This window comes from Diabrotica virgifera, chromosome 1 (assembly GCF_917563875.1).
Source record: "Diabrotica virgifera virgifera chromosome 1, PGI_DIABVI_V3a".
Taxonomy (NCBI): Eukaryota; Metazoa; Arthropoda; class Insecta; order Coleoptera; family Chrysomelidae; genus Diabrotica; species Diabrotica virgifera.
Genome location: NC_065443.1, coordinates 85,729,950 through 85,754,948, shown reverse-complemented (window position 1 = coordinate 85,754,948; position 24,999 = coordinate 85,729,950). Strand labels below are relative to the sequence as shown.

General features: G+C 32.6%; 1 protein-coding gene across 1 annotated transcript in view; it reads left to right on the top strand.

Moving 5' to 3' along the window:
• LOC114331529 (putative glucosylceramidase 3) overlaps positions 1-24,999 on the top strand; it is a 164,308-nt gene that overhangs the window by 113,769 nt on the left and 25,540 nt on the right. The window contains exon 9 of the mRNA XM_028281122.2: positions 17,325-17,602. Coding sequence (XP_028136923.1) covers positions 17,325-17,602 — 278 coding nt within the window. The remainder of the gene's footprint in view (positions 1-17,324; positions 17,603-24,999) is intronic.

Below are 24,999 nucleotides of genomic sequence, written 5' to 3'. Positions count from 1 at the left end.
TTCAAAATTGACATGGGTGTCCTTAAATGGGTTAAAATTTAGAATTTGCTTCTGATTTATTTCAATTACGGATTTAGGCTTGCCTGATGCTTTGGCGTATCATATCATGTTTATCCACTGGTGTGGAGCATATGCGACTCAATGCTTTTCCCTTTTTCTAGGGCATGCATTGAATCACCCTCGTTTTGTGAATGTGCTGTTTTTAAAATACATGTGTAATGTTAATATTAAACTTTTTCACTACATAGAAGTACGTAGCAAACACTATTCGATACTTAGTTTTGTCCACCGCAACTATCAAAAAGGAAAAACATTCCGTAAATCCGTTTTTACTTTTATTTCGATAATTTGATTTATGAGATGCACCATACGTTTGACTATGTTATAAATTAAACATACGTGCAACAAAGTTGTAACTCATTTAAAAACCTTGTTAATCGTCAAGTATAAAGAACGTAAATATTTTACATAGGGAGTATCCACTGTTACTGCCTTTTTCGCGCTAAAATGGCACGTGTAAGTTGTTGTTTATTTGGGTTTATATGACTGCGGACACTAAATCCATTCGCCAATTATTTTACTATTTTTTATTTTATTAGTCATTTTTTCGTATCTTATCCTTAAACTAATACTAATATTAAACTCTAATAAACAATTCTACTAATAAATAATTATTTTTGTATTTTTTTTTAATAATTTTTTATATTATATTTTTTTTTCTAAATGATATTCTCAGAGTTACACAGCAAAAACTGCAACATTCTTCTTTAGCCCTCTACTTAATTCGAAAGCTTTTTACTATGGACTGTCCAAGTTCGTCATTCATTTTTATTTACATATTTTTTTTTATTATATATATTTTTTTCTATTATTGTTTTTTATATTATTTTTTATATATATTTTTTTATATTTTTTTTCATTTCTTTTTTCTTTTAATATATAACAATTTACAAAAAATACTTACTCTATATTTTACAATTACAATTTAAGTTTAATATCTAAAATATGTTTATACAATAGTCGGTATACCAACTCAATATTTTCTAGTGTTAATAAATAATTTAAATTAATGGGATGGTGGACATCAGTCAAAGAATACAGTGAATTTAAAAACATATTAACTTTATTAGAAATAAGAGAACAGGTCAAAATTTTGTGTTGTAGGTTACCAAACTGACCACAAATACATTGAGGGCTATTAAATATATATTATGGTGTAAGTTAAATCTCATTCTGCATAATATGGTTCTTGTCATATCCTTTGTCGACTCCATTTTAGAAAATCAAGGTTTATCTGTTATATAGTTCCTGATTGATCTGTAGTGGTTTCCTGTATTTATGTTCTGTTCAATATACCTTTCTTTCCATTCTTTCTTAAGCTCCTTGACTAAATCTAATTAAATTTCTCCAGACGTACAAAGAGAATGTGTTAGTACTCCTTTTGTCACCGCTTTTTTAGCCAATTCATCTACCATTTCATTTCCAGTTATTCCACAGTGGCTTTTAACCAATGCTAACTTAACAGACTTTCCTTGTTGCTAAAGTTCTTTAATTTTATTTATTATATATAATTCAATGTAGTTCACTTTTGATTTAGGATTTATAACACTAATTTTACTTAGAGAACTTTTACTGTCACTATAAATTATAAACTTTGAATGATTTATATTAGATAAATATTTTAGTGCTTCCATTATCGCTATTAATTCAGCTATGTATATACTCATAATAGAATTTAGTTTGAACATTTTACTAATTTTATTACTGCTATCCCAATAGGCACACCCCACACCTTCAATATTTTTTGATGCATCTGTATATACCATACAACAATCTTTGAACATTTGTGAACTGTCGGAGATAAACACTAATTTTCTTAAAAATAGAGGCAAATTGCTATAGTCCCTTAAAAAGTATACCTGAACTTGTTCCATAGTATTAAAGTCAATATTATAATTTGGGTTTATGTCATATTTATAAAGTTGTTTATCATATATTGTCATTTTTGAATATAAATCTACTATATTTAGAGTTTTCTTTTTTATCCAATATTTTTCTGCCAAGTCTGCTAAAAACAGTTGATGTATTTTGGAAATTAAATTTGCCTTTTTTTCATACAATCTAACTAAAATGCTGATGCCAAGTTTTTTTCGTCTTATATCCATCGGCATTTCACAGCATTCAACTTGTGGATTATTTATCGGTGTACTTCATAGGGCTCCTATACACAATCTAAGGGATTTATTAATGATTTTTTGTATTTTATTTAAATGACACTGTGATGCGTCACTGTATAATATTGACCCGTATTCGAATATAGCTCTTATATTATTTTTAAATAACAACAAAGCAATATTTGGATCTGCTCCCCAACGTAAATGTGATAAGAATCGAAGAAGGTTTATTCCTCTTTGTGTTTTTTAACTATATGATCTATATGTTCTTTCCAGAGAAGCTGTCTATCCAGAGTAATACCCAAATATTTAACATAACTTTGTGCTGGATAGGAGATATTGTTTATTAAGATGTGATTAGGTATTTCTTTTCGTTTTCTTGTAAAAATACATAATTTGGTTTTGGAATCAGGTATATTTAGTCCATGTAATTCACTCTATATTTTAATATGTTTGTCTCCTTCTTCAATGGATTTGACTGCATTTTCTATTTTAAAGTTTTCTTGATAAATAACTATATCATCTGCAAATTTTAAAATTTTTGTTGAGTTTAAATTTTTTTCTATATCAGAAATGTAAATTAAATATAAAAAAGGGCTTAATATTCCTCCTTGAGGTAAACCACCCATCGCTACTATTGGGCCAAATGTGTTATTATTTACCGATATATAAATTTTTCTACAGTCATACAATTTTATTATTTTTTGGCAGAAATATTCTGGCAGACCTATTTGTATCATTTTGTTATATAGTATATTTAAATTAACGTTGTCGTATGCTGCTTCAACATCTAATAAAAGAGCTATTACTGAAGAATTTTTCGTAAACGCTAAATTTATATCTGTTACCAAATTGCTCACTGCTTCCACAGTAGAATGATTTTTTCGAAATCCAAATTGTGTTTGTGATAATTTATTGGTTATTTCTAGCCAACTTTCGAGCCTAAGTTTTATCACGCGTAAGTTAAAATACAACTTTTTGAAGTTATACTTCTTTACGGGCGTAATGACGGTGAAATTTTATATGGGAAAACCTAGCGACCGGGCGCATGCGCATTATAACTTTGTTCTGATTGGATGTTCAAATGACATGACAAAAATTATCCAATATGGCAGCTGTGGCACAGCTGCGGGACTGTGTTTGGTTATAATGTATGCTTGTTGCGTTTTAAAATTTGTAGGAAGAGAAACAACAAACAAAAGTTAGTTAATGGTTATACTGCCTTTTTAAATAGTTTTCATATTATATTTTTGGACTTATTTACATAGAAGAGATGATTGTTGCATGCCAATGTGAAAGCTCATCAAACTGTGCCTAGTATGAGTGCCGCAGATCTCGCTTATTCAAAGCTAAAGAATCTTTCACTGGTAAGTGTTTTATAAATAGTTGATCAAATTTTGTTATGATATTTGAACATAGCCACTTTGCACGACGCAAGTGATTGCGAAATTTATTAGTCGTTATACGGGCTCCGATACCTACCTTGAACCTACAAAAATACATAAGTAGTAGGTAATACTTTTATTTACATAATTTGATTCTTCTTACTCTATGTTTTGTTGTATTTTTTCAATTCTAAATCATTTCAGTTCAAAATCAAAATAATTTGATTTACATAAGTTAAAAATGTCAAAAGGTTAATCTGTTTAGTTAGACGATCTTCGCACGTAATGACAAGCTGTCTCTGTGGCGAAGTTTTAATGCGAGGGAATCCCAATACAACGCAAATACCAGCCGCGTGGTAAGTTGGTTCGAATCCCAATAGAAACTTTTATTTTTTTATTTTTTTTATACATTTTATGATTGTAAGTATATTTATTATATAATTTTATTTTCAGAAAATACTTATTTAGTTAAAAATTTTTCCGACAATTAATGTTCAGAAATCATTTGTGGCATTTTTAATGTGTTTGTGTGTGTTTTATTTTTTTATTATTTTAGTTTTTGGCACTGTTTTAATAAAAATGTTTGAGAAGTAGTAAGTATAAATTAATTTAATATTTAAATAAAATATAAATAAAAAGTATATTAATTTCGTTTATAATCATATAATATAAGTATAACTTCTTACGTGCGTACAAAGTACACACACATTCTTTTTTTCAATGGAGTATTAGCTAAACTATTGAAAATTAAACTATGTCGTTTATATTGACGTGTACGTAATTTTTTGCTGAATTCGCCTGTGTTGAAATCTGAAAATGATGTAACTTGAGTTACAACCTTGTTCGATGGGGGTGTCGATATTACCGACATGGGTAAACACTATAAAGCAGCAACACAAGTCACTAATATTAAATTAGTAAAGTAGCTTCTAAATTTGTTTTGTTTATTATTTATAGCTAAATTTACTGCACATTTTAAAAATTATAAATTAAGAATAAAATTTCAAAGACAAAATGAAAAAATAAAAATTAACATTTCTCCAAAAACAAAAATAAAAAAATTTAAAATTGTGTGTTATTAATAGCACTTTCTCGGGGTTGTTAAAATTTAGGATAACAATAATAAATAAGTCCATCATGCTACATCAAAAACGCAGCAGAAATTGACCTTTGCAATATGACTACGTTGGTAGCCACAAAGGGTGTGTAGAAGCTCAAGCTCTATTAAACTTCAAACTCATGTTTACCAGAGATTTACAGCAATTTATCTCAGGTATTATTAAAATAAGATGTGGCCTTAGAGGATAGCTTAATATATTTTTTATTAGAGTTTCGTAGTTGGGTTATCAGGCGATAACATAAACTGATCGAGATATTTTTAAACTGAAATCACAAAAAGGAATTTGTACAAATACCAGTATAGAAAGAATATCAAAATAGTATAATTTTGTAATTCCTGTAAACAATAATAGTCGAGGAAATGAAGCTGAAAAAATGGCAAAACCTCGCAATTTTTTCGCCCAGCATCGATTTGTACAAAAATTTGGAATTAGTCTCATTACACCCTCTAGTTCATTTTCTATATTGAGCCGTTGTACGTTTGGATTTTTAAAGGTGAAAATTACCCCTAATTGTAAAAAATTATAAAATAACATTTTAAACTTTAATATTGTCAACATTTGATTCTACTTAGTTACATAATGATTGTTTAATTCTTTAAGATATACTATCATAATATTTCAACCCTTAAAACCTCCCTTGTTGGAGCTATATATAAAAAATTTACTTATCCTAAAAGAATAATTTCGGCTTGCGTCGATTTACATAATAATTTGGGATTAGGATCATCTCACCCTTTACTTCATATTCTATATCATGCTTAAGGGCGTTGATTATTTTTAGGGGTGTAAACTACCCCTTACTGTCAAAAATTATCTAAAAACATTGTAAACTTTAATATGGGTAAAATTTGGTTTTGATTGGTTAAATAATGATTGTTTTATACTTTAGGATGTCATGATATTTTAACCCTTAAAAACCACCCTTAATAACATTACAGTTTTTACAGGTAGATATTTTAATAGATTATACAGAAAAAAGTAGAATTAAAGAATTACAAAAACATTTCCACAAAAATACGAATTTACAAATATGTACAAATACAAATACAAATAGTTTTTAAGTCATCTTCCAGTATACGAACCTTTTCTGTGGTATTATACATACATTGAAAATTATCCATAAGCGGACTATCCGAATTTTTCGAAAAAAAAATTCGTTTTATAAACATAGCTCCTTCATTTTTAGCGATAAAAAGTTTTTTCACAAAACGACTTTGTAGAGGTTTTGAAGAGTTATAAGACTGTGTAAGCTAAATTCCGTAAGATCCCTTAGTTTTTAATTAGGGTGGGTTTAAAGGGCTCGAATAAGGGGGTGTTTGCTCGTAAATAGAGGTTTTAAATAGCTCTATCTCGCTAACTGTTCACTGTAATGAAAATATATGCACAAGTGAATTTTAGTTAATAAAAAATCTACGATTAATAGTTTATCATTTTTTTCGTATCTCCAGTATTTTCGGAGATATTTTGAAGTAAAAGGTAAAAAATGGGAAATTCCAAAAAAATTATTTTTTTTAAACTCCAATTTTTCTAAAATTAGCCCTTTTAAATAGGTCAAACTTCTTGAGTGTATTGATAATATAAATATAAAATGAATTACAGAAAAGTGAAGACCAATTTTTAATTAGGCGGGTAGTTAGGGGGTTGTTTTCACTAATTTTTTCATAGAGAAACCGACCTTTTTTTTGATCATAAGTTGCTTAATTTTCAGGCTAGAAACCTTTAATTATTATTTTTTAAAAGGCATAACTGTATAATTGAAAAAATATTAATTAAGTTTTCCTCGAAAAATGCAAAGTTTTTCCGTTATTCTACTTTGAATATTTCAAATTATGCATTTGACGAAAAAAGCTAACTTTTAACATGCCGTATCTCGGTTTGTATTGGTCTTAAAGATATAACAGAAAAATAATTTGGTTTGTGTTACTAAAAGATACAATTTTGATATCCACAGTTTTTTGACTAAATGCATATTTTTCGAGGTATTCTCAAAAACCGTCTAAAAGTCGATTTTTTCATCGAAAAACTATTACTTTCAAGCGCGAATAACTCGAAAAATATTAGTTTTACGAAGAAAAATTTTCGGCAGATTGTGTACGTTAACTCTCTTATTTTCGAAGTGTCCAAGAATAGATAATATACCAAATTAATGATAATTCTTTTATGTGACTTTCCTAAAATGCGCAACGCTAAGTCTGTATGCAATACAAATAGTGATTATTTTAAACAATTTTATTACAGTAGACTCGCGATTATCCGAGGTAACTGGGACCGTGACTGCCTCGGATACGGAAAAACTCGGTTAACACTGAGATTGGTTATATTGATAGAAAAACACGTAAATAATCATAACTGTGGATATTTTAATGACAAAATTAATACAGTACTGTCTATAAAAGATAAAAACATTTACCTTATCAATATTACTGTTTAAAAAAGTCTTTGATTTTGCATAAGCTTTATTCCTCTTTTTGATATTCAGGCGCCGATGTTGCGCCAAGGTTGAAAATTGTAACTCACCAGTTATGACTTTTGCCTCGGTTAACCGAGGGGCTCGGATGATCGAGTCTCGGATAATCGCGAGTCTACTGTATTTCTAAATTGGACTAGAAATATTATAGTCCAGGAAATGAAGCATTTTGGCTCGCAATTTTTTCGTCCAACATGGATTTACTTGAAATTTTCATAGAAGGTAGGGAATAGTCCAAGGATCATTTTCTATATCATGCCGCTGTACGCTAAAACCTTGGGGGTGGTTGCCACCCCATCACGGGGGCGGGAATTTTTTATTACTTTTTAACCATGTAAATCGATGTAATAAGTAATTCTAAGAAAAAAATGTAAAAAACATTCCCACCATCACAATTCCCGCCCCCGTGATGAGGTGGCAACCACCCCCAAGGTTTTAGCTTACAGCGGCATGATATAGAAAATGATCCTTGGACTGTTTCCTACCTTCTGTGAAAATTTCAAGTAAATCCATGCTGGACGAAAAAATTGCGAGCCAAAATGCTTCATTTCCTCGACTATAATATTTCTAGTCCAATTTAGAAATAATAAAATTGTTTCAAATAATCACTATTTGTGTTAAACATTGCATACAGACTTAGCGTTACGCATTTTAGGGAAAGTCATATAAAAGAATTAACATTAATTTGGTATATCTATTACTTGGACACTTCGAAAATAAGATAGTTAACGTATACAATCTGCCGAAAAAAAATTGTTTACAAGAACAACAGGTTGCTCTCTGGGATTACATAAGAGATGACGACATAAAAGCTGAATTGAAAAGCTCCTCAATTAACGACAGAATAAATTTTAAAAAAAATTTAAAATGGAGAGAACACTTTGAAAGATTGACCGTAGACAGATTGGTCAAACAAGTAGTTAACTACAGACCACGAGAGAGAATAGATGTGGGTAGGACCAGAAGAACGTTAGAATGGTAAGATGGTATCAAAATAATAAAAAAAAAATAAAATGAATAACACAAATTCGGAATGTGCCTTAGGTATATTCATTATTATCTTTACAATTATTATATGCATTTATTTTTATATTAGTAAATATAAGTACTGAATAGAATAAAAATATTAAAAAGTAACCCTGTTAAAATGATATATCCCTTAAAACACTTCACTGGCCACCATACACTTTCAAATTAAGAAAATTTCAGCTCTGTGATTAGATTTATATTGTAGCAGGATATTGAAAAGATAAAACTGTAACAGTGAATTTGTGGTTGTTTCACTCTCCTCAGAGAGGGTTGACATGGAGAGGATATGACATTTCGACAGCGATTCTCATGGTGGCGTAAATTGTAACCATGGGGGACAGTTGTACATACATTCATACATTATAATTACGTTTATTTTTTTAAAATGCATTATCATGGTTCTTGTGTCGCTATTGATTATTTACTTACGTGGAGAAATAGTGGAGTGTAAGTCTTTCGTTTCTCTACGTACAAAAATAGGTTAGATCAAAGAAAAAAATTGATAAAATGACAAAGTACGTCACAGTGTAGCCATATGAATGTTTAAAATATAAATATAGACTTTTACGAAATTATATTTTTTGTTATGAGAAGCTACAATTTTTGAATTTGTACAGTGGCGTAACTAACGCCAATGCAACCAATGCGGTGCATTGGGGCGCAGGCCTTAGGGGGGCGTAAAAAACTGATATTCTGGAAAAACTTAAGCAAAAAAAATATGTTGAAGCAAAACTCCCTGTAGCTTCCCGAAAATAAATAATGTAAAAAAGTATTCGTGGTATTTTGTTCCGTTAGCTCCATAACACACGGTCGACTGTGGCCGGGCACTCTGTGGATCCACTAAAATAGTTTCCGATGATTGACCGTGGGTTCTTATGTGGCGTGGACGTTGCATCACAGACGAGCAACTGTGGCTGGCCACAAATACCCCTATAGTTGATGGCTTGATGGTATATAAAATAACTTATATTTCAATGATAACTTTGAAATTTCATGTTTCAGGGTCTCTATTATTCCCAATTACTGCCAAGGGCGAATCCAGGACAGATTTTCGGGAGGGGCCATGAACTTTTTTTGGGAGAGATACCGGGGTATGGGCGAAATTTTTTAAAAATTGGGGTGAAAGTGGTGTGTTTTAAGGCACTTTTCACACAGTTTTGAGTGCCATAAAGACATTCAAAACTTATCGTTATTAAAGTATTTTTATTTGTCTAGCTCAGTCTGCAAATATTTACATTTACATTTATGGTTTTTAAATTCTCGGAGGGGGCCATGGCCCCATGGTCCCCTCGCTGGATCCGCCCTTGATTACTGCAGCATGTACTTATTTTACATGCACAATTATTTTACATGTACTTATTTTTATAATAAATGCTCATGCAAATTTTCAAAACAATTGGTACAGTTCTTTTTACTTTAGAAATTAACAAAAAAGTATGTGAATTTCGTACTTTTATCCTAGGATCTCCCCTTAATTTTACTTTCAATTAAATTTTGAATTATAATGTTTTTTAATAATTAACTTTAAAATTGCTGTTATCCCGCGAGTAGTCGCGCCGTTAGATAGAATCTCACATTTTATCCTTTTCCGCGATAACTTGATGAAAAAATTTTCAATTTTGAAAAAATTTCGTAAGTGCCTCGAGGAAGGGTGTAGTAATACGCAGGATTTTTTTTATTTTTTTTTTCTTCTTCTTCTTCTTTTTGTGGAATGTATGGCTATGAGGAGAGCCAATTAGCTTAAATAATTGTTCGAAATAATATTTCTAACTTAACAAGTAAATAAAAATACTATAAAACAAAAATTTGTTGTAAATCCGTATTTAAATTCGTATTGTGAGATAGAATCTAACACGCGACTATTCACGTTACAGAAGTGAGCGCGACTACTCCCGGGTTAAATTTCTTGGAATAATTGCTGTCTGATTGGATATTGCTTGTACAATGTCGTGTGTACTGAAATAGTATCCCCTGAAAGTACGGAGCAATATCGTTAGTTTCGTAGGAGGTTGGGTGGGGGGGATTAGTCTGGGAATAGGGGCGCACGAGGAATACTTGCATTGTGGCGCAGGTCAGACTAGTTACGCCACTGAATTTGTATAAAACAGCATCAATAAATTATTTTGTTGTAGGAACTTTAAATGCAACTAATGTTCTAAATTATTTTTGTCAATTCACCTTTGAATTATACATTAGCAGAATAATTGGCATTTAATGTGAGAGTATGAAATAATTGACGATACGACAATATTGAGGATATGTAAAGCTTACATTGAACGTCAAATACAGTGATGAGCGCGCTAATAACCGGCAAAATAACGCAAACGATGGAAAACATATTAAATTGTGAGATAAAAGAAATAAAACTAGTAGAGGTGTTAAATTTAGCGATAGTAATAAACAAATTGGCATTATGTTGATTGTTTACCACCTTTAGACGTATCAGAGCAGTATGTCAACAAAAAAACTATCACTGTGACAGTGGTAGTTGCCAAACTCGTACGATACGTCTAAAGGTGTATAACAATCAATAATGTCAATTAATAGGTTACCATCGCTAAATTTAATACCTCTACTATACTGCGTTCCACGGTCACCTTTCAGTACAGACTCTTATGAAGAACAGTACTGCCAAGAGATATTAATATTTATATTAAATTAATTTTAAAGTATTTTTATACCTCACTTGGTCTATTAAATTTGTCAGTATGTATGAGAAATCTTATAAGCTGTCAAAGCAAAGGGAGTTTAGCTCGGTGGTAGCGCGTTCGACCGGAGATCGAGAAGTTCGAATCCGTGTGTTATCTAACTTTTTTATTTTTAGTATTGTTTTAATAAAAATTTTTGGAAAGTAGTAAGTAGAAATTAGTTTAATCTTTAAATACAATTAACCTGTTGAAAGTATATTTATTTCGTGGAAATCATATAATAGAAGTATAACTTCTTACAAAGTTCGTACAAAGTACACGTGTTAAAAAGTACATTTTTAAGGCCCTCGTGTGAATTGCAGAATTCGCTTCGCTCATTCTGCAAACTTTCACATGCGTGCCTTAAAATTGTACTTTTAACATTTATATCATAAATAACTATTAAATATAATATTAATCACAGGCTAATTATAATTAATATTCAAATGATATATCTTTAATATCGTATAAATATCTTTCATAGTACCTATCTATGAATTATTTAAAAATAATAAAACCCACAGATTTTCAAATCAAGATGTTTTGAACTTCTGGAATATTCTATTTAGACGGACATTAAGTTCGTCTGCTTAAAACCGGCAACCCTTGAGATGCAAGGTTCTATAAGTTTTATATTGCGATATACTGCCCACACTGCAAAGTGACTGCGGAACGCAGAATAGGTTCATCTCTTTTTATCTCACAACTTAATATGTTTTCCATCTTTTGCGTTATTTTGCCGGTTATTAGTGCGCTCGTCACTATATATCTTGGATTATGTTCACTGCCCTAAACTAGACGCAAGTTAACCATATCTAACATATTCGTGTTTTTCTATATTTAAACTATATTTGTGTATTATAACAAAACATTTTCTACTATATTACCATAGAACGGCAGTTCTCGCCAGTGGCGCACACCCAAACCCCCCTACATGCGACACTATATATACACGAAATTGTCGATTTTCTAAATCTGACTTAATTGAAAATTGGGCCAACTCCCATCTTAAAGTTTAGCAAAAGACTCACCCATTCATATGCCAACCATCCATTTTGGTCTAAGGATGTGGATTTTACGGCCATTCCCATTTAAGGTCTGTTTTTCCTTCTCGTCCCCAAAACTCCCAAAAACTTCAATAATTTAAGTCCAGCCTTTACGACTTTTGATAGTACTGATCATTACCTTTCCAACGCATGGTTAATTTTGAAAATCGTTATACCATTGAAAAGTTACCGAGCTCAGAAACATGACTCAATTTTTATTTAAAAAAGGGAAAATTTTTGTGGATATTATGTGTATGTATTATGTATGTATGTGTGTGGAAAAGTTAAACCGATTTGAATTTTTTTTCTGTTTTGAAGAGGGGGTCAGGGCCGATTCAGAACCGGTGTAGTTTGTGGCTTTTGACCACCCGTAAGCCAGCTATAGGACTTGGTAGGTACAAAACGGCATATTTTTGGAGGTATATATCTTCGGATCAAGAAGAGATAGGAGAACTACAAAAACATCAAATCAATAGCGTTGAGTTAAACTTGCAAACGGTGTTTAAGCCGTCAAGCTCAGATATACACACGGCTTAGTATAGCCGAAAAACTGAAGAACTGATCTTTGGAAATTTTGGTTTTTCGACAATTACTCAAAATTTCAACCTACAAATTGCACCAATAACTGAGCGTTTGTAGAAGGACTCTAGAGGAATCTAACGGTGTATACCTCATGACCGATAAAATTCTAATTTTAAGTTATAGGCTTCAAAAATATGATCAAATCTATTTCCTATGGGAAAAACGGTTTCTCAAGCTCAATAATTTCTGTAATAGCTTCAGTTATCATACTTGACCTTAGATCTATCAGATACTACTGATCAATACGTTTCAAACTCATGTTCACTGATCAAAATCGGTTAAGCCGTTTAGAAGTTATTAAGCTATAAAAGTATAATCCAATTAACGATCATTCCTGAAATGGTTTATGTAGTTGTAGTGGTTACGACGCTAAATTTGATCTGGCAACGGGCAATCAGACTTCATTTACCGGCCATCTCAATATTTTATTCAATCTATTTCGAAAAAAAAATCTAGTGTACATTCGATGGACACCAGATCATTTGAGAGATCATGCAACAAAGATGACCATTTATAAAGCTTGCATTATAAAACTTTGCATTTAACTTCATACATTTAATTTATAAATAACTTTGAAAAACTCCTGATACAAGAATAAAAAACCGCTAAACGCCGTAAAAATGAGTGGCGCATGCAATATTCCAACTACAAAAGATCTGATATGAATACTACGTGGCGCGAAAATGTATTTTTATTTTGATGCAAAACAAAATTCTAGTTTTATTTTAAAAGATTTTTCGCGTAATCGCGCCACAAAATAATTTCAAAATTCTGTAACTGTATCAAAGTTACTCTTTTGTGGCGCATGTACTTCAAATTTAGCAAATATTATGGAAAAATATTTTAAAATAAAATTAGAATTTTGTTTTGCATCAAAATGAAAATACGTTTTTGCGCCACGTAATATTCATATCAGATCTTTTGTAGCTGGAATATTGTATGCGCCACTCATTTTTAAGGCGTTTAGCGGTTTTTTATTCTTGTAGAGTACTTACAGCCAATTTCTAATAATGTATCTATAAACTAATAGAGAATTAATAGCAAAACTTTAAAAAATAATCTCTTGTTTCTGTAAACGACACATAAAGCATACACATAATATCGTCCCTCAACTCGCGAGAGATTACCACGTGACTTATAATGTCAGTTCACTCTCTTAGCGGATACACTTGACTTCAGACTTTGGGATCCTTTTAATAACGAACAGCAGTAGAAACTGCCTCCCAGCGAACAGTTATGAATTACGGACACTGCTTCAACTCCACTCCCATAAGCAGGCAATTGGAAATGTTTTATCACCTTGTGACCAATAGAAAAATCGGAAATTACAGAAATCATGGTAGGTCTCTCAAAAATCAAATCACACAAACTTCTAATATACATATAATGGATTTCTACGGCTGTCGCCGCCTCTCCATACCCAGCTTCCAATTTTTTCTATCGTAACACATATCTTCATCTAATTGTCTCGAATCCATTGCCTACTGAATATTGTCCCTCCAGCTTCTCCGTGGTCGTCCTCTTTTTCTTCTCTCCGGTGGGACCCACCCTAATATTTTTCTCGGCCAGGGAGTCTCATTCATTCTTTTAACATGACCGAACCATGTCAGCTGTCTCTTTTCAATATCGTCTATTATAGTTTTTTCCACCTTCATATGTTATCTAATTGTTTCATTTCTTACATGTTCTAATCTCGAAACCTGACAACTTCTCCTCAATAAGTCCATTTCTGTACTAAGTAGCTTCTTTTTATTTCTTGCACTTATGTCCCAAACTTCTCCACCGTAGATTGTAGCGCTCTTCATTATACTTTCATGTATTCTTCTCTTTGTTTTCTTCCTGATATCTTTGTCCATAAAATTGAATTGAGGGATCTAGTGATGCTTCTACCTTTATTGATCCTATGTTGTATTTCATCTTCACTATTTCCTCGATTGTTAAATATAGCTCCCAAATATTTGCATTCTTTCACACCAACAATATGTCCTTGTTCCAATGGTAGGTTTTCAATGTCTTCGTTTCCCACTATGAAGTATTCTGACTTGTCCATATTTATTACTAATCCTGCCTGTTAGTAATGTTAATTTAGCTTCCGTATCATATAGCTTAGGTCATCTTGATCTTAGGCTATAACAACTTGGTCGTCCGCAAAGTATAATGTAAATAGTGAGTCGTGTCCCACTTTCAGTCCCATCGGATTTACTGCTTTTGTCCACCTCTGTAAGGATTGGTCAAGGTATATTTTAAAGAGAGTAGGAGATATACAACCTCCTTTTCGGAGTCCTTTTGAAGTATTAAATGCCTCAGTGAAATTTTTGCCGTTTTTGATTCTGGTATTAGTGGTCTCATAATATAACATTTTAGTTGCTTGTATGAGTTTTCCATCGATGCCGATGTCTTTCATTGACTTCCATAGTTCTATTATGGGGACACTATCATAGGCTTTTTCTAGGTCGATAAGACCGAAGTGGGTTTCCTGATTTCTCTGTATTCTTTTTTCTAGTGCTATTTTTTAAGTGAAGAGATTGTCTACCGTTGAATGTCCCGCAAGAAAACCAGCTTGTTCTTCAGCTTGCTTTCCTTGAATTTCTTGTTCTATTTTTTTTCTGAATATCCTGGAGTATAATCTTCCAATGGTGCTGATGACTGCGATTCCCCTATAGTTTTTGGGGTTATTTTTAGGTCCCTTCTTATGTATGGGAGTAATATGTGATGTTAGCCATTCATCTGGTACTTTTTCTCCATTTAGACATCTTTCGAAAAGTTTTGTAAGCGTATCCCATAGTTTGGTTGGTCCATATTTTATTAATCAGTATTAATTCCTCCAGCCCCGGGTGCTTTCCGGGATTTAATAGTTTTAATAGCTTCTTCCATTTTGCTTTTATCTAGTCCTATTTCGTGTTCTCTCTGTATACCATTCTCTTTTTCCTGTATTCTTGTTATATATTGTGGTCGTTTTTCTACTAATAATTTCTTAAAATGTTGCTCCCACTCGGCATCAGATATACTCTTAATTGTGTGCCCACCTTTTTGTGATGTTCTGACATTCATTATCATCTTCCATGCTTCTAAACTCCTAGTTCCTCCTAATTGTTGATCCATGTATTCACATTTTTTGATCCAGGTTGCATTTTTCCTTTTAATCACTTCTCTTTTTACTTCTCTATTTAGGTCCCTGTATTGTTGTTGAATCTCAATGTTGTCCTGATTTTGTAGACGTTGTAGGTGAAGTAGTTTTTTCTTCTCTATTTTCTTCTCGATATCTTTATCCCACCATTCTGGTTTCTTTCCGTTTTCTAAGTTTCCTAGTGCTTCTTGTGCTGCTTGTTTTATGCATGTTTTTATGTAATTATATTCTTCTTCGGTTGTTCTTTGTTCTTAATTAATTTCTGTTCAGGTTTGTTACGGTACAGATATTGTGTAGTTTCATGATGTAAGCTGTTAATATTATATTTTTCTATTTCTAGATCATATGAATTCCATTTGTGTTCTCTTTCTTCGGAGTTATTTTGTTTCGGTATAAATGGAACATAAATTTTACCGATTATTAAGCAGTGGTCTGATCCGCAATCAGCCCCTCCTCTGAAAGTTCTAACATCCTGGATGCTAAATTTTGCATTTGGTCTCGAAATTAGATAGTCAATGATTTACTTAAGTCTACGTGTATGTTGGTACCAAGTAAATTTATGGATATACTTATGTTCAAAGAACGTGTTTTATATTTTAAGTTCATACTCCCCGCATAGATTAATCAACCTTATCCCATTGTCTTTAATTATCTCTTCTCCATATTTTCCCACCACATTGTTATGGTCCTGTTTGCCTACTCTGGAATTCAAATCTCGTGCTATAATCAATTCGTGCATATTCGGAACCTGTTCTATTTGATCTTTCTTCAAAATTATTTTTTACTGCTATCTGGGCATCATCATTGGGAGCATAATATACGCCTAGAATTGTAATCGTTCTTCCTCTAATTGGGATGGTCAATTTTATTATTCTTTTCTTTATAGCTTCCCATGATTTTATTTGATTTTTCCATCGTTTGTTAATCAATACTGATATCCTTGCTTTCGCTCTTTCACTTTTTGATACTCCCGTGTAGCAGTGTACATAATTCTTAAGATCTTCACAGGCGTTTTCCTTCTTTGTTAGGATAATCAGGTCCAAGTTTCTTTCTTTTCTTTTTTCTACTTCCATAAGAATTTGTCTTTGTTTATTTCTAATTCCTTGTATATTCCTAAAACCAATATTCAATGTCCATTTTTGTTGCCGTGTTCGTATTTGGTTAAAACAGTCCCGTTTCCGAGGCCAATTTCTGGGTGTTTTAGCTTTTGTTTATTTTTTACAGACAAACTTCTAATTCCACTCCTATTTCGGGGGAGCAAATGAAGACCGAATTTTTTACTTGACACCCAGAGGCGCTTAGCGGGAATTAAAAGTAATGGGACAATCCGAGCACCACTTAACTGAAAAAATTCCAGACCAAGACACTTCACTCCCCGATGATGTAAATGAGTCTAAAACGAAAAAATCCGTAACCGCGATGCTAATTCTCCTAACATTAGATCTCAAGATTCATCGGCTACCTTAACGTCTCTTGTCTATGTAAATAAACAGTTGGATTTTGTTTTTTCTACTTGAAGAGGCACTAAAGTAATTTTCTTTCAATATTTTAAGACGCAATGCTTAAGTGTTTCTCTTTCGAATCTTTGTAAGAGGCCAATTAAAACATTGTACAAGGTGGAAGAAAAAAGTGTTAAGACACTTAAGCTTAGGATTGTTTCACTTATGCAAATCATCTTCATATTATGTATTATTGGATATTTTTAGGTGATCAACCGATGGGTCATCGGCTGGATCGATTGGAATATGGCTCTTGACTTAAAGGGTGGACCAACGTACATCGACAACTTTGTTGATTCCCCAATCATCGTCAATTCAACAGGTCAAGAATTTTATAAACAGCCCATGTATTATGCCCTTGGACACTTCTCTAAATTTGTTCCCAGATATTCAGCCAGAATATATTCCAGCCAGTGTGACGAAGATGTAAAGGTGGTTGCTTTTAAACGACTAGATAATGCAGTTATAGTTGTTGTTATGAATCCGTAAGTATAAAAGTTTAACTAAAAAAGGGTTATATTTATTTATCGTATGGCATAGATTCAACAAGAACACATAATTTAAAAAAGTATATAAAACGTTACATGAAGTATCACAAACGAACATCTAATGTATATGTGTAATGTTCAAAAACATTTTCGGTCGCATTCAGGAATTCATCACAAACTATAGGGTACCGCCTTCGGGGGCATTCCTCAATAATGTGACGGACGGTCTGCCGTTGCGCACCACAGTCACACTCAGGAGTAAGTGCCTTTCCCCATCTATGCAAGCTGTCAACACATCTACCGGTACCTGTTCTTATTCTGTTCAGCGCCGTCCATGTATTGCGGGGCAGTTCAAAGCCTGGCGGTTTCTGATCGATACAGTCCATCTGGTGTGCTTCCTGTGGTGAGTCGCTCTCCCATTGTCTTCTCCAAGCGTTGATGAGGTCGAAATTTTCCTGATGTAAGGAGGTGGCCCTTAGTAATGGAGGATATCTGGAGCGCAGTCTGTACATTTCGATATTAAGCTTATCATGGTGGACGGGTAGTTGATGGTTAGCCTCGATTTTTCGATATTCTCTGAGAAGAGAATGACTTCTTCTTCGTTTCGGCGGTAGAATGTGACTCAGAATGGGAAGCCAGTAGTTAGGCGTCGGTCAAATTGTACCTGAGATCATTCGCATTGTCTGGTTCAATTGGGTGTCAATAATCTTTGTGTGTTTGCTAGTGAGGCATACCGGCGAAGCATATTCAGCCGCCGAGTATACGACTCCGAGAGTGGATGATCTGAATACGGAGGCTGAGGACCCCCATGTGGTGCCACATAGCTTTTGGATTATATTATTTCGCGTCTTCAGTTTTTCTGCCGTTCTTTGTAGGTGTTCCTTAAAACTTAAAGTTCTATCAAGAGTCACTCCAAGAAATTTTGGTGTTGAGTTATGAGTGAGTAGTCTGTTTTCAAAGTGAACGAAGAGTTTTTTGTTGGCTTGGTCATTATTCAGATGGAAACAGCACACTTCAGTTTTTGTTGCATTGGGCCGTAGCCTCTATTTGCGAAAGTATTCACCCATAACAGCAAGGTCATCCGTCAGTATTGTTTCTGTAATATCCATGTTATTATGTCTTGCTGCAATGGCCCAATCGTCAGCGTAGCCAAATTTTTGCGAAGTGGTCCTAGGTAGGTCCGCGATGTATAGATTAAAGAGTAAGGGTGCCAAAACACATACTTTTGGCAGTCCATTGCTAAGCTTCATTTGGACACTTTCTAAGTTGCCCATTGTGACGTGAAAAGGTCTGTCGGTGAGCATGCTATCAATGAGTTTGGTTACCTTTTGGCACGGGATGGCACGGATCAGTTTTCAGATTAGTCCTTGTCTCCAGACGGTGTCGTATGCAGCTGATAGGTCAATGAAAGCAACGGATGTTTTTTGCTTTCGTTGAAACCTGCTTCAGTATGTGTTGTTAGAGATAGAATCTGATATGTACAGCTGCGGTTAGGTCTGAACCCTGCTTGCTCAATAGGTATCAACCCAAATATGTTGTTTCTAATTCTGTTGTGGATTAAGCGTTCCATCAGTTTATAAACACAGCTCAGCAGTGCAGTCGGTCGGTAGTTTTCGGGTTGATCATTTGCTTTCCCTGGTTTTAATATGGCTATAATCGAGGCCTTTTTTAGTGAATGGGGTATTTCTCCTGATTTTAACATATCTGTGTAGAAATCAGCCAACCATTTCCTAGCATATCTGCCACAATGGAGTAAAAATTCTGGATGTATTATATCGAAGCCGGTTGCCTTTCCCTACTTAATTTCTGATATTGCTGAGGTAAGCTCTTCTGGAGTAAACTCGTCAGAGTATTCAGATGTAGGCGGGTATGCAGACTTTAGTATTTTTAGTTCTTGTTTTACTTTGGTGGTGTGGTCACAATCTCTAAGTGCCCTTGAGTTTGCTACAATGTGGGAGGCCACTCTGTTGGGAACTACTGGTACTTTGTCTCTAGATAAGTGTCTGCTACTACCAAGTAAGGACCATGCTTTTCTGCTTGATTTACTAAAGTCTAGTTTTTTCACAGTTTCCATCCATTTTTGTCGTCTGGCTGCATCCAAACTGTGCAGTAGTTCGTCCGCCATTTCTCGGTCTTGGCTTTCGTTGTATTCTTGATACAATTTCTCGCATTTTTCATCCCATCCTGGGACATAATCTCTACGATATCCTCTGGGTATAGTTTTCTTCGCTGTAGACATAACCGCGCCAACAAGTCTCATATAGTTTGCACGTGTTGGGGTTATCCATCCCAGACATATGTCCAATCTGGCAGTAAAAGTCGCCCAGTCTGCTTTTTTAAAGTTCCACCTAGGTCGAGGGAAAGATGTTATTATTGGTATTTTGATTCCAACTTCTATTACAACTGGCCTATGTTGACTATGTGCACTTTACTGTGCACTATGTGCACGAACTTTACACCTCAAAAAGGGTTATAACATTAACTCTAGTAAATTATTGATTTCGTTCGATGCTGAAGACAACAATAAAATGTAATAAGTATAATTAGTAGAGTCGGCAGAGATTTTATCTCTAAAAACTTGACTAACAAGCTGAATTTTTCTGAGAATGTAAATTTTGTGACTCCAAAAAGATGCTCCAAAAAGTTTGCTACTCCTACCCCCTTCCTTTCCCTTTCATAGAGGGGGGAATGGGGAAACATCGATTTAACCAGAATCTGTATGCCGTAGAAAAAAATGGTGTAAACAAAAAAAATGCACGTGAGACAATTTTGAACAAAAATGTTTATTAGCACTTTTTTTCTAGAATGAACTGTACTGTTAGAAACAACGCTTGAAGCGACCGGCCATTTTGAATGTTAGTTACACGCGCAAAATAAATAAATTAAATTAAATTTGTATCAATACGATGATAAAAATTCGATATTTTTTGATCACAGTGTCCTATCGACAAAAATCAAAATGCGTTTAAAAGGTGAAGTCGTACGAAATTTTTGAATTTAGCTGCAAATGAAGTCAGTTTCTATAAAACTGTTAAATAAATACAAGAATGCTCAATTGTTGCGATTTGTTACGATTTTCATGAGATTAATAAAATGTATCACTTTCGTTGACAGATCTATTCAGAACTATTATTATAAATGAAGCTTCAGAATTTTTTTTACTTGCATTTAAGTTTTCATTATTTAAATCTAACTGTATTTGATGAGAGAATATGATCTATTTTGCTTCTCCTTCCTCTTCTTCTGTGAAGAAGATTTTTTACCGAACGAACATTATGGCTAATCTTCTTTATTGACACCAGCGCGGAACAGCTCTGTAGAATTTAATTAAAACCATGTCCTCAGGTTCTTTACCCAAAAGTATCTTCTTCTTCCAGATCTCCGTCTGGGTCTCTTTTTGTATTATTAGTTTTAATATTTCACATTTTCATAACTTCTGTCACTTAAAATTATGTGATCGAGAATTTCTCAGCTCTTTGAAAAACTTATTTTTCTTTAATGAATATACAGGGTGTAACAAAAAGGCAGGTCATAAATTAAATCACGCATTCTGGGACAAAAATAGTTCAATTAAACCTTACTTACCTTACTACAATTGTGCAAAAAAAAAGTTATAGCCCTTTGAAGTGACAAAATGAAAATAGATTTTTTCCAATATGTCGAAAACTATTATAGACTTTTTATTAAAAATAGACATGCGGCATTTTTATGGCAGGAACATCTTTAAAAAAATTTTAGTGAAATTTGGCACCCCATAAAAATTTTATGTAGGTTTTGTTCCCCTAAACCCCCCAAACTTTTGTCTACGTTCCAATTAAATTATTATTTTGGTACCGTTAGTTAAACACAATGTTTTTAAAACTAATTTTTGGCCTCTTAGTACTTTTTCGATAAGCCAGTGTTTATCGAGATATTTTAAATATTTGTCGAATCCACCACATATTTGTATACCTATATGGTTAATTACGAATATAGAAACATGTTAATAATCTGAAAATTTATTTATAATTTACATTTTTAGGTATATTTGGAAACATATTAAAAAATATATCACATCTCCAAAAAATGTGTCCTATCGAAAAAATACTAAGGGCAAAAAGTTTTAAAAACACTGTGTTTAACTAATGGTGGCACCACAACAATAGTTTAATTGGAACGTACACAAACATTTTAGGGGTTTAAAGGTACAAAACTCTTTAAAATTTTTATGTAAATATATTAAAAAAGAAGCCCCATCTCGATAAAAACTGGCTTATCGAAAAAATACTAAGAGGTAAAAAAGTTTTAAAAACATTTTGTTTAACTAATGGTACCATAATAATAATTTAATTGGAAAATACACGAAAGCTTGGGATGGGGTTTAAGGGAACAAAACCCTATACATTTTTTATGGAGTGTACAAATTTCACTGCTGAAATCAACTATGAAAATGAGCATACATTTTTTATATCATTAACTTATCCTCGCAGTGTATTACAATATTTGTATGCAATAAGAATTTTCGTACATTTTATGTTTAAAATTATTCAAAAATATATTATGGTAAATAATACTCTTTACTTTGTAGTTGAACTAAATCAGTAAATGAAAGAAATCTTTGATGTAAAACGTGTATTCAAAATTGAAGTCTTTTTACGGCAACACTCGAAAAAATATTAAATTTCAAAATGTAATATCGGCACTCTTACGAAATGCTTACAAAATTCCGAAGAAAAAATTATACTCTTACTGCGGTAGAGAAGAGGAATCTTATATAAGCTGTAGAATTTAGGGATTTGTCAAGTAGATTGAAAACGACTTTGTAATCGAGAAAGAGACAATCTAAAGGGATTTCCAACTCGAACGGTTCTAAAATTAGGTAAGTATTGTTATTTCGCGAATAATGAAGGGAGATAAAAAATATAAACTCAAATAATTTGTTATTATGGGAATCCTGCTCTTTCGGTAATGTATTCAGGTAAATATAGATCGAATTGGAATCAAATGAGATGAGAATAAGTAAAGATTAGACGGATACATATTCTTCCAAGTGCTGTTTAATCTATTCTTCAAATAGATGGCCTAGATGAATGTATATGTAGATAAAGGTGTGTGTTTAAATGGGGAAAATTGAAATACTGTGAAGTAAGCGGATTAAAAGGTGAAAGATAGTTACGAAATTCTCCTATCTTTCTCCTCCTCTTGTTCTTTAAAACATTCTGACCATTACCGCCAATGCTGAATATAAAATTTATAATTGTATGTCAAAAAATGCACAATAATTACCTCTTAATACCCACCAAATTTCATTACTCCAGTAATTTTAAGATTTTACCAGTAATTTCTGCAAAATCTTAAAAAATGTGTAATTTTTTTTCTTCAACGCCCTGTATCTTGAAAACGGGTGGCATTACCAAATTGCTTTACTAAGCAAACCTCAAATATTTTTCAGTTTTTTACCTATCCTAGAAACTGTGTAACTTTTTTCAAACACCCTGTAGACGCTAAGAGCGACACTGTATAAACTTTAACCACGGATGTAAACAGAATATAACGTTACTCAGAATGAGGTAGTCAACTGTGCAGAAAAGAACTTTATCTACTCTATGTCATATTATGTAAAAGTTTTTAGTTTGTGAAAACTGTCATTATACATAGCAGTGTGGTAAAGTGTGCGTGAAGTAACAATGTATTTTAAATTGGACTTACTTTTTCGCACTGTTTTTGACACACTTTCATATACTCAAATATCCTTAACTTTCGCGTTATCATGGTGATGACAAGACATAATGAGCAATAAATTACGACAAAAGTTTTGACAGTTTTGTGGTTTGAAAGAAGTTAGAATTTTTAAATGTCAAAGTTCTAAAAATTGTAGAATAGAAATTAATTCCAGTGACGAAGAGGTACAGTTTTTATATTTGTTCATCATAGATAAAATATTGTATGAAACTGTGCGTGAAGTACTTCTTGCGAACTTACGCGGTGTATAGCACTCGCTCCGATCGTCGCTCGTGCTCTAAACATCGCGTGCGTTCGCAAAAAGCATACTTCACGAACTGTTTCATAATAGTATATTGTGCAACAAGTGCAGAAAGGTACTAATTTCTCACGAGTTTGAAAAGTTGCGGTACGAGCGCAAGCGAGTGCCGCAATTCAAACGAGTGAGAAATTACCTTTCTGCACGTGTTTCACACTATACTTTTTCTACAAGCACAGTTTTTCCTAAAAAATAAAAATCACAATTTCCAAACGACGATTAATTATAATAGGTACCTATGTGATAAATTTTAAACTGTATTTAATTAATACCTACTAATCAATTTAAATTCCTTATACCTAAATAAATTGCACAGAAATCAGTTAAAAAATTAATGCACTGCCTTAATTTGTTTAAATTTAAACAATTATTACACATTATTGACATTTTATTTATGCAGTCACGGATTTACACAAAACCTACTTCATTCGACGTCTCTTGCACAGGTTGCTAAATCCTTATTGGTTATTTGATAATTATAAAATGTTTAATAAGAATAAAATTGTAAAATAAAATAGTTGTAACATCCATAATTTAGTTTCTATGCTATAGTTAAATATAATAATTGTCTTATAGGTTATATATTTGTCTAAAGTTTAACCACGGATATAAACAGAATATAACGTTACTCAGAATGCGGTAGTCCACGGATGTAAACAGAATATAACGTTACTCAGAATGAGGTAGTCAACTGTGCAGAAAAGAACTTTGCGGCACAGAAACGTCACTTTGCGGCACAGAAACGTCACTTTTCTGCACACTAATGTCAAATATCTTATACTGTGAGAAAATATCAAGTTTGCTAACATAAAACCGTGCAGAAAAGTGCACTTTGAATAGTGGTTGTAGAAAAATAACTATTCCGGCACAGAAACGTCACTTTTATGCACAGTCATGTCATATATCTTATACTGTCAGAAAATATCAAGTTTGTTAACATAAAACTGTGCAGAAAAGTGCATTTTGAGTAGTGGTTGTAGAAAAAATACTATTATTCAAGGCGTGATAAATTATTAATTTCAATATCCACAAAGAAAATAATTTCCATATATCTAACTGTATACCATTAATCACCAAAAATTAGTAAAACCTTTTATAAACGATATATTTTATTTAAAAATCCCTTAAATGGCTACATCACAGAAAGTTTTTGAACGAAAAGGTTCATCATCAGTGTTGTTAACTTGAAATGAGTTTTACCATTTTAATGAAAGAAACGTTAAATTGAAATTTTGACTAAGGTTGAAAAATACAAAGTTGGTTATACTTAACGTATATCCAACGTGTTAACGTTGGTTATAAAGGGTTAACCCTTTAAATATTGTACAGTAATTTAAACATCACAATCAAATTAACATAAACATGTAAACTTTCT